Genomic DNA, 15,825 nt, shown 5'->3' on the forward strand with positions numbered 1-15,825 from the left:
ACCTTTTAAACCCTCTTTCTTTTATCATTTAAGCTATTTAATCATTTCCCACAATTTTGCATTTGATACAATTTAGTCCTTTTTATTCAATTAGCTATCAGTACTTTAAAATTTCTTGACGAAACTTTAATACTAACTTATTAACACTCCATAAATATTTATAAAAATATTTATGGCTCGATTTAAAATTCCCGAGGTCTCGATACCTCGTTTCAATTCTAATTATTTTAATATATATATTTGTACATTTCACTATTTCAAAATTTTTCCTAACTTCACATTTAACTTATACTCACTAAATTAATAATATTTCCTACTCATTTTTCGGATTTAGTGATCTCGAATCACTGTTCCGACACCACTGAAAATTAGGCTGTTACAACCAAGGTGGACGAAAATAGGCCATTTTAACGCCATCTCACGCTGCTGAGACACGAGCCCGTGTCTCTGCCCGTGTGCTCAATTCTGAGCATTCTATTTCTAAATTTTAAGATGCAAAGGACACACGGCCAGACTACACGCCCATGAACATGACCATGTGTCACATACGGCTGAGACACACGCCCGTGTCTTTGACCATGTGGATGGAAATAGGTCATTTTAAGGCCACTTTTCTCACCCTTTTTACTATCAACTTGCAGACAACTCTTTCATATACCAATATAATTCAACCAAGCAACCAATACAAGCCAAAAATCATGTTTTAAACTTAGTAAGCCATCACAAAACTCCCTTGCATACACTTACCATAATAACTCCATTCATTAAATACTAAAACTACTACTATGTATATGCATAAAAACATAAACATAAGTATCATTCACAACCATATGTCAAGTTTCACTATTTTTTAAAATAATCCTATACATGCCATATAAACCATGGGTTGTATTACAAAAATCTACCGAAGAAATCTGGATAATGTGATCTGATGTGCTGATCCGATCTTCTAAACTCACGTTAATCTACAAGGAATATTAAACACACAAAAGTAAGCTTATAGAAGCTTAGTAAGTTCTTATGTTTAAAAATAATTCTTACCAATTGTATTGCGTTAAATAAATAACAAACAATTCACTAATGTTTCTTGTCATTCACAATTCAAATGATAAATCCACTTGATTGAGCTCAATATTAATAACTGATTAATTTCTATCACATTAAACCATGTAACACTTACCCATCTTGGTCAAATTAGAGAAAGTCTTACGGATTTAAGTCCATCGTTTACTTAGTGCCAGAGTCCAACTATGGTCTTACACGAATATTGCCATGGCCCTGCCATGGTCTTACACTCATAGTGCCATAACCTAGTTATGGTCTTATCATCATGATGCCATAGCCCAGCTATGGTCTTTCATGAATAATTATTGCCATGGTCCAACCATGGTCTTACGTTCACGGTGTCATAACTTAATTATGGTCTTTTCACTAAAATGCCATAGCCCAGCTATGGTCTTACATTTAAACGTTGCCATGGTCCAACCATGGTCTTATCTATCAACTCGTCTTTAGTCACGTAACGATCGTACTCAGTTCCTGCGTTCTACTCAATTTGAACTTTTAATTAGATTTTCATGTTGTTACGATATTCATAATTCAATAACAAAGATATAAAATAATGCATTATATTTTCTCTAATTTAACAATTAATCATGAAATTCAACCATATGAACTTAACTAGGGTGGTTTGCAAAAGTTGTAGAAAATTCAGGGACTAATCGGCTATTTTCTCTTCCCATGACTTTCTTTGAGCTCTTGGTCTATAATATAAGATTTTCATTCATTAGCATTTAATTCAATTCTAATTCATTTCACAATTTATGCCCTTCAATTTTTAAAATTACAGTTTTACCCTAAATTTTATATTTTTTATAATTTAGTCCCTAATCAATTAACCCATTAATTGAACTAATTTTTCTCAATTAACAATTTATCTAATCATTTTAGGCTACCACACAGCCTTTAATATTCAAAATTTCAACACTAAACCCTAATTCTTAACTTTTTCACAATTAGGTCCTAAAAATCAATTTCTATTGAAGTCATTTAATAAAATCATCACATAACAAAATTAGAACTTCAAATCCATGCTTATTCATCATAAACTTCTAGCATTTATCCATGGAAACTTTCAATATCACTTATAGAATCAAAAATTAATGAATTCAATAGTTGAACTTAGTTGTAAAAGTATCAAAATCACAAAAATTATAAGAAATAATCAAGAATTGAAATTACTTGCAGCAAAAATGTGAAAAACCAGCTTAAAGAGACTCTTTAATGGCTATTTTTAGCTGAAGAATGATGAAGAAATATCTATATTTTCAATGTAGTCTTTGTTTTATTTATTTATTTTGCAAAATTTCCAATTTTGCCCTTATTTCACCCAAATTCCTTGTTTTTTTTCTGCCTTCACCGTTTCAGCCATTTTTTTCCTTTTAAGTCCTCTTTCATTTAATACTTGACCTATTTAATCATTTTAGCAAGTTTTGCACCTTTTTCAATTTAGTCCTTTTTAATTAATTAACTATTAGAACGTTAAAATTTTCTAACGAAACTTTAATACTAATTCACTAACACTCTGTAAATATTTATAAAAATATTTATGGCTCAGTTTATGAAATTGAGGTCTCAATATCTCGTTTTCAACCCAATTTACCTAATAAATTCTTTTAATTCACAAAATCCACTAATTTAAAAATATTTTTAAAATCTCACTTGAATAATAAATATTAATTTATTAAAATTTCAAACTCACTCATCGAATTTAGTGATCTAGAATCACTGTTTTCGAGACCACTGAAAATTAGGCTGTTACAAGCAAGGGAGAGTCAACAAATTTTAATAAATGATCAATGGGAAAAGGATATTAGTGTGGAGATGAAAAATAACCAAATTAATCAGCAGCCTCCTGCACTGCCTTCTCCCCAGACTATGTATGATTATGCTAAGCCCACTCTGATTGGGGCTGAATTAAGTATTGTCGACCTACTATTGCTACAAACAAATTTGAGCTGAAGTCGAACACAATTCAGATGGTACAACAATATGTCCAGTTTGATGGGTTACAAGATAAATATCCAAATTTTCATTTGGCTAACTTTCTAGAGATTTGTGACACATTCAAGATTAATGGCGTTACTAATGATGTCATACGCTTATAGTTTTTCCCATTCTCTGTGAGAAGTAAGGTAAAATAGTGGTTGAATTCACTTCCACGAGGTTCTATCACGACTTGGGATTAAATGACTGAGAAGTTTTTGTTAAAGTACTTCCCACCGGCTAAAACAGCTAAGTTGAGGAACGACATTTCTTATTTTGCTCAAATTAAGTTGGAGACATTATATAATGCATGAGAGAGATAGAAGGATCTTTTGAGAATGTGTCCTCATCATGGGTTACTTTTTTGGTTACAAGTTAAAACATTTTACAATGGTTTGAATCTCTCGATTAGGCAACTAATTGATGTAGCAACTGGCGAGACATTAAATAAAAAGACACCTAAAGCAACTCAAGAGTTTACTAAGGAGATGACACTTAATTATTAATAGCAAGTCATGAGAACAAAACCAATTTAAGCAGCCAATGTTTTTAATATAGACATGGATGAGGCTATTGAAGTCCTAATTATCCTAGGTTGACCCTTTTTAGCCACTACTAGAATTGTTATTGATGTAGGTAATTGTGAACTTGTGCTGAGTGTAGGTGGTGAAAATGTTACTCTTCAAGCACGTGATTTTGTTAGAGTTCCTAGTGAGTGAGATGATCGTAACAGCCTAATTTCGGTGAAATCGGAACAGTGGTCTCGAGACCACAAATCTGAGCTGAAAAATAAAATTTATTTTTATTTTAGTATATGATCCATATTATACAAGAAATGTTGTGTGAAAATTATGAAAAGAAAATTTTACCATTTATGTGCTTAATTACGAGAAGGACCAAATCGCATAAAATGTAAAAAGTTAGATTCTAGTAGTTAAAAGGATCAAATAGGTATGGAATTCAAAATTTAAGGTCCTTCTATGGTAATAATACCATTAATAAAAAGTATGTAGATATTTTTACATGATCCATCCATGGAAAATGAGAAAAAGGCTAGGGACTAAATTGGAAAGTGAAAATATTAATAAATTAAAAGGATGAAAAGAAAATAAAAATCATATTTTCTCATCTTCTTCCCCAAAATAAAATGGAAACCCTAGGAGAGAGAGAGAAGATACTTTCATGGCCAAATTGGGTAAGTTTCCTTCTCTCGTTTTTTAGTAATTTTGATATTTTTGAAATGGGGATAACCTAAACTATCTATTTAGGGGATCAATTTGAAAAATTACCAAGGTATAAAAATTGGATCAAGGATGTATATGCTGGAAATTTGAAATTTATGGTATAAAATGAAAGATTGATGATAGATAAACAACTTTTACAAAGTGATTTTTCATGAAAACTTGATTTAGGGACTAAAATGAAAAATAGTGAAAATCCATGGAAAATGCTGTAATTTGTGAAATGTGTGTGCTGTAAAAGTTGTATGTATAGTTTGGATAGGCTTGGGTATAGGGTCGGATTTCATGAGTTTCATTTTCAGAGCCTAGGGACGAAAATGGAATTTATGGAAAGGTCAAGGGCAAAAGAGTAATTTTACCTAGGGTGAAAATTTGGTCCACATGAATGTAAAATGTGATAAATTGATGTTAAATTTACTCGTATAGATTCGGATAGACCAAATTCGGAGTTAGAACGAGGAATGAGGAAAATGTCGAATTAGTAGATTTTACGTACACAAACCTTTGTCGAGGTAAGTTCGTGTAATTAAATTGTCTATGTTTTTATGCTTGATTTAAATGTTGTGTTTGTGAACTTTATCAGTGTCATAAATATGTGAAATGATCACCTACTCGATATAGCCTATAAATGAAAATGCCCGATAAAATGACAAATGAATAAAATGTTACTTGTATGCTTGACATGAATGTGGAATGTGTTTTACTCAACTTACATAAATATTACGAAGGTATGAAATGATCAAATGCTCGATAATGCTTGAAAAGTGTTTAAATCCTAGTTGAATAAATGGAAAATTGATGGATATGTGATTTCCTGAAACGAAAGAGGTCTTGCATTTGTTGCGGATAGGATTTAGTTCCGATGAGTAATCCTTCGACCTCAATTCTGATAGGATTTATCCCGCACGGGTAATTCTGATATAAGTCCTCTCGAGCATATATTATGGATTGGATTTAGCTCAGACGGGTAATCTAGATCAAGCTCTTTATAGCATATGTCATAAAAAGGATTTAACCTAAACTGGTAATCCTGTAGTATATATATGTGACTTGAGAGTGTACTCTCTGTATTAGTAACTTATGGGTACCATTGAATATGAATTGGCAGATCCTGATTCATACGCCTTGAGTGTACTACTTATGTATCCATCAATAATTCAAATAAATTCAACGGGCAAGGTTCTGACAGGGACAAATATAAATTTAAGACAAATTGACATGGTGTATATGATATGGAAATATGACATGAAAGAATATTACATGAAATATAAGAAAATGATGATATACGACAAATGATATATGAAATATGAGATGATATTTGTACATGGAAACTATTTGATAAGAATGCCCATTCTTGATTATAGACTTGTACACCTAGAGTGTACTAATCGTGACTTTGACATTCCGAGTAATATGCATAAAGTTTTGATGCTAAATGATCTGAACTCGAAATGAACTATTATGAAATTATACTCGAAATAACGAGATGAATTATGTATGTTGAATGAATACATAATATGGAAAGCATATGTGCTTGGAAACTTGATTATTGTTGAGCCCATACATTTCTTGATATTATTATGGAATATATGACTAACAAGGACAATGAGGATGTGTGTCGGGCTTGAGATCAAAGTGGTTGATTATACCTTACTTAGTTACCTCTAGGATGAATGGTAAGTTTAGTACCGTGTTATACGAACTTACTAAGTATTTTATGCTTACTTTGTTTTATTTGCCCATGTTTTAGAATAATTAGAAGCTCGTTGGATTGGAAGCTTGGCAGAGATTAGTCACACTATCCATCGGCCATGTCGGTATTATATGGTAAAGCAATTATGGTTGTAATGGCATGTATAGGATATGTTGGCCATATGTTTTGATATACTTGTAATGTCATATTATGTTAGCCACATATATGTTAAGTAGTTGATCAAATTATGTGTAACATGAGGACATAACTAAGGTAAGATTTTAAACATGTATGCATGAAATGATATGCCATGACGATGGATGGAATATGCTTGATTAGAATGCTTGAAATGGTTACTATTTGTATGTGATGATATATCATGTTAAATAATAGAATTAACTTGAATAAAATGCTTGGATTTGTTGGGTTATGAATGCAAGATGTGGTGTAGGATTATGGAAGAGTTTGGGGGTGAGAAATGAAGCTAGGAATGGATTTATTTTGTCCACACGGGCAGACACATAGGCGTGTGTCTAGATCGTGTGTGACACACGACCTAGTAACACAGACATGTGGATAGGCCGTGTGTCCTCTGTACCTTAATTTTGAAAAATAGAATGCTCAAAATTGGACACATGGGCAGAGACACGGGTATGTGTCTCAATCATGTGTACCACACGGCCTAGCACACTGGTGTCTGGCATGGCCGTGTGTGCAAGTTAGAGAGTTACACGGGGTCGAACACTGCCTCTAACACAGGCGTGTGAGCCCTGCACCTTGGAAAAATCTTGAAAAGTCAAAAAAAAATTTAGAGGTTTTGATTAAGTCCCGACTCGATTCTAATGCTCGTATTGGACCTTGATGGTCAATTTAAGGGATGTTATGAATTATTGCAAAATTTGAATTTTAAATTGCATGAATTATCTAAAAATGTTCTGAAAAAATTTTGGTAACGCTCTATAACCCTGTTTCTGTGACGGATACGGGTTAGGGATGTTACAATGATACTCGTTATTCTGTTAATGTTAGTAATCATACAGCTCGACATTCTTTGTAGGAAATTACTAATGAGTATGTGTTCGAACAATATCCGTTTCAAGGTGACAGAAATCAAGGGACAAGTGAAGAGCGAATGGTGCAGCCTGATGAATTAGATGAATGACAAACAAAAGTTGCTGAAAACCCAAGAAGAATCAAAGAAATAACTAAGCAACGTTATAGTGTGCATGTAAAGAGGACCAATTCAAAGTTCGGGACAAAGTGTTGCTAGACAAGTCAGATCCATGAATGTTACCTTTAAAGCTTAAGTCAAGAGGGTCGAACTCATTTGTGGTACAAAGCATATTTCCATACAGAACCATTGAAGTAAAACACCCTGATTTCGGCACATTCAAGGTAAACCGTCATTATCTCAAACTTTATTTTAGTGGTAAAACTAATAACAAAATAGAGGAGCTTCGGCTTCAATATCTACCTTAATTTTTAGCTTAAAAAAGGAAGTTGAGCTTAGACTCTAAATAAGCGCTTCTCAGAAGGCAACACAAGTGTTTTTATTTTATTTATTTATTTTACTTTCTTGTTATTTTAATAAAAAATAAAAAAATATTATGTTTATTTTTATTACTTACAAAATTTTGAGAAAAAAATTCAAAAAATAATTCACACGGTTTGGACACACGGTTTGGACACATGAGTGTGTCACAGGTCATATGAACACTAGAGCTAATTTTCAAAATTATTTTTGACCCACACGGTCTGAATTGAGTTACATGGCTTGGAGACAGGACCTTGTGAGACACACGACCTGACACATAGGCGTGTCTCCAAGCCATGTAACTCACACGACTTGACACACGGGCATGTGCTGGATTGTGTGACCCACACGACCTCACACACGGGCGTGGGAGAAGTGAATGAGCACCTCACACGGCCTGGACACATGGGCGTGTCACAGGCCATGTGGATACTAGAGCAAGAATTTGAAAAAAATTTAATAGACCACACAACCTTAGAAACATACACGGTCTGGCCACATACCACATGGCTTGGCCACACGACCATGTGGCTCCCATGGCTTGGCACATAGCCATGTACCCTCTTTTAATGCTAGGGGGATTTTTCATTTTTTTCTTTCTTCACTCACCCAAACACCACCGTGGGTACCTACCAAGCCAACCATCCTTTTCTCTTTTTATTTTTTTAATTTTCAATTATTTATTTATTATTTATATTAATATTATTTCCATTTTTATTCTTCTAAGTTGGTTATTAAAATAGTATCAGATTCTTTTACTTTTGAATTATTTATATTTTATTTGGTTTTATGTTTTATTTAGTTTTATTTTTATTTTTATTTTTTGTTACCTGTTTTTATTTTATTTTTCAGAATTATATGTTTTATTTTATTTTTATTTTGAATTTTACTATTATTGCTTTATCGGTTGTTTGTCTATTTTGTATCCCTTTATCTTATTTATTTTTGTCTATCTCTTACTAGTGTGCTCAGAAACATGTATTTGATTTAGAAACTCCCATGATTCTAATTTTTTACTATTCCAACGAATTAATCAAATTCAGGGCAGTTTTAGTTCTCTCTCTCCCTTATGATATTTTGCTTATTCTGTTTATATTTGTTTGTACATTGAGGACAATGTAAATCTTAAGTGTGGGGAGGATGTTTATATGCTTATGCGATGAAATCTCTAAATTATTGTTTGTGTTTAAGTAATTTTCTCACACCTATCATTAAGTTAATTTTTTTTTTAGATTTAGAGTTTTGAGGGATTCTATTTTGAGAATAATTTGTGGATGTTTGTGAATTGTGTGATTTATACTTTAAGACACGAGAGAGTCAAGCATGATAAGTTTTTTTTTCAGAAATTATAATTTTAGGTTATCTCCCTGAATTGAAGCATTTTCTTAAAATTTTAAATTAGCAAGTTTGACATCAAAACCATAAATTTTTGTGAGCTTTTAAGCCTATTGAGCATATATTTTTAGGACTCATTTTATTTTTGGTTATGAGTATGTCGACTTGATTTGTTATTCTAAAGCTTGCTCCGGTTATGCATGTCGAGACCATATTATTGATTTGATACACTGAGATGATAGAGGCACTTAGGATTTAACCCACTTAACCTTTAACCAGCTTACCTGTTGAATTAACCCTTTGTAAATCTTGTTGATCCTAACACATTTTTTCCTAACTCGTTAATATTAACTCGTAACCTATATCTATGTTGTAAAATTATCCTTCTCATTGACTACCTTTTTGCCAAGATTTGATTTGGTTAGTTGTCTGACTATGTTTCATTATTTGCATTGCTGAATTTTACGTTATTCTCAAAATATATATAAATTGATTGAGCTTGAATTGTTAGTTCCATATTATGTTGAAAAGCTCATTTTTGTTCTTTATTTCTTGTTGATGTAAATTCTTTTAATTCAACATCTAATTTTTTTTCTAGTTTGGTAACTTATCAACTTGACTCTCGATTATAACAAACTCTTCTGATAATTATTGAGACCTAAGCCCTATTACAACCTTGTTAAGACCTCTTGATTGGTGTATCATTTCATTTTATAGTGGTGGAGATTTGATTTTCAAGCAAGCCAATGGTAATAACATTTCTTGTTCGACTATTGAGTGCGTATTACTTGAACCTTAAATACTTTGAGTGCTTTGAGTGAATCCTTAGTGAGGATGTTCTTGTTCAGTTTGAATTTCAGATAATTATTGAGATAGGAGAGATGCCTAATATTTTTAAAACTTAAATTTCTCTACTCTGATTACTTATGATGTTTAGTGTCATTTTAGTGTGAATTTTCAATGCATGATTATTTGTAAATTATCCTAAGACATTATCGGTGAAAACAACAAATTGAGAGAATTTAACTTGAATATGGGTTGAGGATTTTACTTGAGGATAAGCAAACGCTTAAGTGTGGGGATATTTGATAAGTGCTAAAAGTAACATATTTTAATCTCATTCTTAATGCATTTTTGGGTGATTATTCGATGTTAATGGTGAATTTTATGTTCCTAATCCTTTAAATTCATGTTTTTATACTTGGGAGAGTATTTGGGAGCAAAAAGAGCAAAAAACGAGTGAAAACTGGAAAATCGAAGTAAGGTATAGAAGCTATATGGGCTGACCCCTTCCACACAGCCATGTGACGAGCCGTGTTGAGTTTGCGAATTGGCACTCTGAACTAAGGGAAAACACGGTTTTTAGGTTTTTCAGGCATTCTAAGACATGTATAGATGAAAAAAATAAGAAGATAGGAAAGGGTCGTCATAGAATATTCAAGGAAACAACTCGAAAAATACCATTGAAGCCGATTTTCAAGCAGATTTCTGTCAAGATTGAAGATTCGCATTTGATTTCTTAAGAGATTAACATGAGTTTCTTTGTTTCTTTCGATTATACTGTGTTTAGGATGTTTTTATTTTCAAGCATGAACTAATTTTCTAAATACCTATGGGAGATGAACCCTATGATGGATTCTGCTGTTTAATTTTTATTTTACGCAATAAATACTTAGTTATTGTTCTCAATTATGTGTGCTTAATTATTGGTTTGATATTTCTAGATTATTAACTCATGTTTGATGTGCTTAAATCAAAGGAGGAATAGATTCTGTTTAAGAGTAAATCTTGCGTAATTGAGTGGAGTTGCATGCAATCCTAGAAACAAGATGACATAAATCTACCGGATTAGAGTCAAATCTAATAGAGGAATCCATAGCGCGAGTTAATGCGATAATAGGTGTTTTAATTAAAAAGAAATTTCAATTAATCAACCTAGAGTCAGTTGCTCTTACTCTTGAAAGAGATATTAGTATAATTTAGGGATTTCTATGATTCAAGATACTAAATAAAGAAAGTGCGTAATTTAGATTGATAATGACAGATGAAATTTAGGTGAATTCTTTCTTGGGTATTGTTTACTTCTTGGTTGTTAATTGTTTATTTCTTAAATTGTTATTTGTCGAGTTCGTTAGTTAAATAATTTAGTTAATTTTAGTTTTCAATCCATCACTCAAATTATTTAGTTAAACAATAGAAAGATAATAATTACTAGTACTTTTACTCTTCGTGAGAACAATATATGTGTTTATCGTAACTATACTACTAATTGATAGGTTTACTTACCTTAGTCAGATTTTTAATTAATTCACGATACATCAATAGGTGAATAAAAAAAGTCCAAAAATTAAATAACTATTTTATATCTTTTCACGTAAAAAAACTTGATTACCACATGTGTTTATTAGCCAATGATAATTAATTGTTTAGGTAATGGATGTGGCCCTCTCGTTTAGCTCCCTTTGGATCCCGCTAGCCTTTTAGTGGAGTAAGATGTGGATATTTTTTAAGAGGTTATTTTTTTTTCCTTAAAAGAACCTCATTGTCATTGGAGTTCAATTTTTCATTGCGGCTTCGGGCCTTTAGTGAAAGGAGTAATATTCCTTTTACCCCCTCAACTTTTGTTTCAACTTTTATTATATTTTTAAAATATAAACTGAATTATTATTTAAAATAATAAAACTTAAAATATATTTTATTAATCAATAAAAAATATAATTTTAATTAACATAAATATTATTTAATATAAATATAAATAACTCATTTTTTAATTATACATATATTTTAATTTGATATCTTTAACGATTATTTTTTTTTATTTTCCTCTCACAACCACAACTATGTTTCAATCTAAATACATAATACACCACTCATTTTAATTTTACTGTTCAATTTTTAATATCACTACCCCACCACTACTATTATTTTCACTCTTACCTAATTTAATCTTACCGTCCATGAAATTGCCTTCACAAATTAGACAATTCAGGGTGGGGTGGGGTGGGGTTATATTAAGAAAAAACAACCTACAGGTGAAAAAATAATAGAATAAAATAAAAATAAAAATGTTAATGTGTGAGTACTTTTCAAAAGGCTTTAATTTGATTTTTTTTTTTGGGTAACACTTAAGTCACAGGCTAATTCAATAAAAAAGACTTAAATTTGAAATTAAATAAGATTTAAATTTCATTTTGTATATTTGAGTTTAAGTTTTTATTATTTCATTAATCAAATTAATGTTATTTACTCATGAAATCAGATTCAACCCAAAATAATAATATTATACATAATTTAAGCAAAGTTTCAGAATATTAAGGAAAAATGTCTGAATATGAAAAATATAATTTCAAGAGTGTTTTGAGTTTTTTTTGAAGGAAAAAGAATAAGTGTATGAAAACGAAGTCAAAAGAGCCTAAGAAATTGACAAAAGAAATGATTTCAAAGTTGAATTTAGGTAATTAAACCCAAATTATTTATCATTTTATTTTTTAACATCTTATATTTAGTAATTATATTAATTTTATATTTTTTCAAGTTGAATGGGTTAAACTCAAAAGAAAATGTTTTATTCTTTCATAAAATTAAACTCGAGACTAGAGGTATTCACCGGTCGGGTTAGATTCAGTCTAGGCTTAAGTATGAAAGTAATATACTTTATGTTTATTTAAGCTTAGCCCGAAATTAGGGCTTAAATTTTTGCCTAAACTTACCCATATTTGTAAAAGACTAACCCCAAGCTCATTTTAGTCTGTCATATTATTTTTATTTTTTAAAAAATATTTATATTATTTTATTTTAATATTTAATAATTTTATACATTTTTTATTTACTAAAAATTTTTATACAGTCATCTTAACATTTTTTTAAATATTTACATTAAAATAGTATTATATATTAGTATAATTTATTTTTTAATGTGTTCTAAACTAAATAATATAAAGTATTATAAACTTAAAATGAATTGGGCCGGGCTCAAGACTTGAATGTTCAAGTCTAAGCTAAGCCTGACCCATATTTTAAACGGACCTTTTTTTTCTCAAATCATCTCAAATTTCGGGCAAACCTTTGAAATTGAGTGGATAACTTGACCAATTAACAGGTCTACTCGGAACTCTAATCATATAATTCATAATGATTATTAATTTTATAAGAGAATAAATATTATCTAAGAATAGAATTTAACTATTTAAATTAATTAATTAATTAATAAAAGTATTTTGAAAAGTTCAGTTACGAACATTAATCATATATCATGATCATGTAAGATTAAAAAAATAAAGAGCCTTTTTATTAAAAAAATAAAGAGCCTTTTTATCATTCATCATTTTTTTTTTAAACATGTAGATATATTCAAAAGCCAAAATGTTCATTTCACAACAAATCATGCTATGTACCCTCTGCTAAAACTAGCCTCCATCGAAGTGGCTTCATTTAAAGCAACTACGCGGTTTCACTCTACATACTAGAATATTGGAATAAAAAGACGTTTCTAGGCGTAGCTGGAACCAAACTTCAAGTCCCTCAACTATTCAAGATTCCAATCCCTTTACTTATTGGGAGTTGATCTTTATCTTGTCTCCACCATAAAAAATAGAAGACAGAAAAGAAAGAGTGAAGGCTGGGTTAAGCACATAGAGAAACTTCTTCTTCAGGCTTAAGATTTTTTGAACCGACTTATCGATTACTTATAAAATCATACCTGAGTTGAAAGAACCCAGAGTTTTTTTTTTGTTTAAAGATGAGTTACTACAATCAACAGCAGCATCCTGTTGGGGTTCCTCCTCCTCAAGGTATTTGTTTTAACTCTGGTTTTGATTTTTTTTTTTAAGATTTGATGGAGTTTTTAGGTTTTAATTTCTTTGATGGGGTTTTGTATTTACAGGGTATCCTCCCAAAGATGCATATCCACCGCCTGGATACCCAGCTGAAGGTTATGCCTACCCGCCACCTCCACAGTATCAGTATGCAGCGGCGCCACCGCCAAGGCAGCAGCAGGAAACCGGTTTTCTTGAAGGCTGGTAAAACTTGTTATCTTTCGAGCATCCTATAACAATTAGTGTTGTCATGATTTTAATTTCTAGGCCTTTTTTCTGATGGTTGATTCTGTTTTATTTCAGCCATGCATGGCATAATAAATATGAAGTAATTTATATTATGTGTTGTTTGTTGTGCAGTTTAGCAGCACTGTGCTGTTGTTGTCTTCTGGATGCTTGCTTCTAAGGAGAAAGAAGAGGAGAAGGGTTGATGGTTGATCATCCTCATGGTTTAATATGTTTTTAGTAGATCCAATTCCGATGTATTAACATGAACATCTGTCTCCCTTTTAACTATGTCAGAACATCTCATTTTCTCATTCATGAATTGTTTTGATATTTCTCATTTATAATAAGATTGCCGCATTTTCTCACGTGCATTTTTGCTTTCTGGAATCGATTCTATGGATAATTGAAATTTTATTCCACCCGGACTTGATGCCTTCACGCATTCAATGTTTTGCTTCCGAATCAGCTAACTCATATCAACTGATTAACTTTATGAATTTTTATATTTTATCAGCTTCACTTTTTACCATCCTACAGGTCCTGATTTATAAAAAAAAAATTAATTGAACTCTTATTTGATTTTTGTAAGTTCAGTGATTCAATTAGATACAAAAGATTTGGAGTCATTTAATTAATTTTTTTAAAAAAAAATAGTGCAAAGGCTTCCGATACCATCGACCTTTTTAGTTTCATTCTTTAAGTTAATTGCATCATATATATTTTTTTATTAAGAGGATAAAAGCTAGTATCTAACCATGAATTTAGGAAAAGATAAATCAACACATTCAAAATAAAATCAGGAGGTTGGGATCAAGAGTAAAAGTCAATAATTAATCCTTTTGTAGCATTTGTTAAGCAATTAGCCATTCTATTGCATTTTCGATATACATGCTTAATACTTGTATCCCAAACTCGACGCAACAAGTCTCGAATAGCATGAATGACATATAAATTTGGCTGTTGTATTATCAGAGTACCTTTAACATGATGCAGCGCTTCCAAATAATCTGTTTCTCACAACACATCATAACAACCTTATCATGTCCTGATTTAGGCCATCATTAGGAGGAAGAAGAATGGACTACCATGATTGGAGTCGGAACGGTTAGGGTGGCAATAGACTCTCATTCGTGCGTGTGTATGCGTTACCCAACCACAGAGCCAGCACGCCCATTGAATTTCCGTTTTATAAATTACGACTACTCGTGAGGACATGTTCAAACATTTGTCATCTAGAGGAATCAGAATGCTCAATTCCGCCTACGATTTTGTAATCTTGAAAAGAAATTGTCAGTTGAGTAACTCCCGCAATAGGTTCATCCTCTCGTTATACCTATTGGAGGTAGGCTTCCATCTTCATTTACATCATTTATTTTGTAGGGTGTTAAATATTTATGGAATTGCGCCCAGACAACTTAACGGTTCTTCTTGAAGGACCCTGATAGCTTATTTCATTTAGTGTAGTAAACACTGTGAGCTTTCATGCTTGGGTGTGTTTCAATATTTTTACCAACTAGATGTCATTACCCAAGAGATCTCAACTAGGACAGTCTACTTCCGCACTAGCAAGGACCATGAGCTTATCATTCAAAGTTCCTGCTTAATTTTCCACTCAGATGGCCATAAGTTTATACGGGTGAGAATGAAGCTTAAGGGTAGCTTCGGCTTCCCTACAAGGTGGTCTATCCCTCACAAGTCTGTTTGTCTTCATCGACAACCAATTGACTCAGACCATGCTAGGTCATAATATGATCGCTTAAGGTTGGGGCATCCTCTGAAATTAGACAAATTCCTAATAGTAAGGAACATTTTCCATTATTGTTTAGAAAAGCAAAGCCCTAATTGCTTTAGATCGACGAACCAAGTGTTGGAAGCAGTAGGGGTATACAAAATTCAGGTAAAATCGAAAAAATTCAGTTAATCGACCAAATTCGG

The 15,825-nt window shown here is 31.7% G+C and overlaps 1 protein-coding gene and 1 non-coding gene across 2 annotated transcripts; one reads left to right on the top strand and one right to left on the bottom strand.

Moving 5' to 3' along the window:
• Positions 1-3,296: 3,296 nt before the first annotated feature.
• LOC121210617 (small nucleolar RNA R71) lies at positions 3,297-3,403 on the bottom strand. The gene has a single exon (XR_005905731.1). It is a non-coding gene; the product is annotated as a small nucleolar RNA R71 (small nucleolar RNA).
• A 9,871-nt stretch (positions 3,404-13,274) lies between these two features.
• On the top strand, positions 13,275-14,255 carry LOC107893201 (cysteine-rich and transmembrane domain-containing protein WIH1). The gene is made up of 3 exons (XM_016818133.2): positions 13,275-13,638; positions 13,731-13,866; positions 14,023-14,255. Exons 1-3 carry the CDS (start codon positions 13,587-13,589, stop codon positions 14,066-14,068), a joined length of 234 nt encoding a protein of 77 aa, XP_016673622.1. The 5' UTR covers positions 13,275-13,586; the 3' UTR covers positions 14,069-14,255.
• Positions 14,256-15,825: the final 1,570 nt, after the last annotated feature.

Source organism: Gossypium hirsutum, chromosome A11 (assembly GCF_007990345.1).
Source record: "Gossypium hirsutum isolate 1008001.06 chromosome A11, Gossypium_hirsutum_v2.1, whole genome shotgun sequence".
NCBI lineage: Eukaryota > Viridiplantae > Streptophyta > Magnoliopsida > Malvales > Malvaceae > Gossypium > Gossypium hirsutum.

Coding starts and splice junctions, on each gene's coding strand:
- LOC107893201 (XM_016818133.2), top strand. CDS start 13,587: ATGAGTTACTACAATCAACAGCAGCATCCTGTTGGGGTTCCTCCTCCT. Junction 13,639..13,730: donor TGGGGTTCCTCCTCCTCAAG/GTATTTGTTTTA, acceptor TTGTATTTACAG/GGTATCCTCCCAAAGATGCA. Junction 13,867..14,022: donor ACCGGTTTTCTTGAAGGCTG/GTAAAACTTGTT, acceptor TTTGTTGTGCAG/TTTAGCAGCACTGTGCTGTT.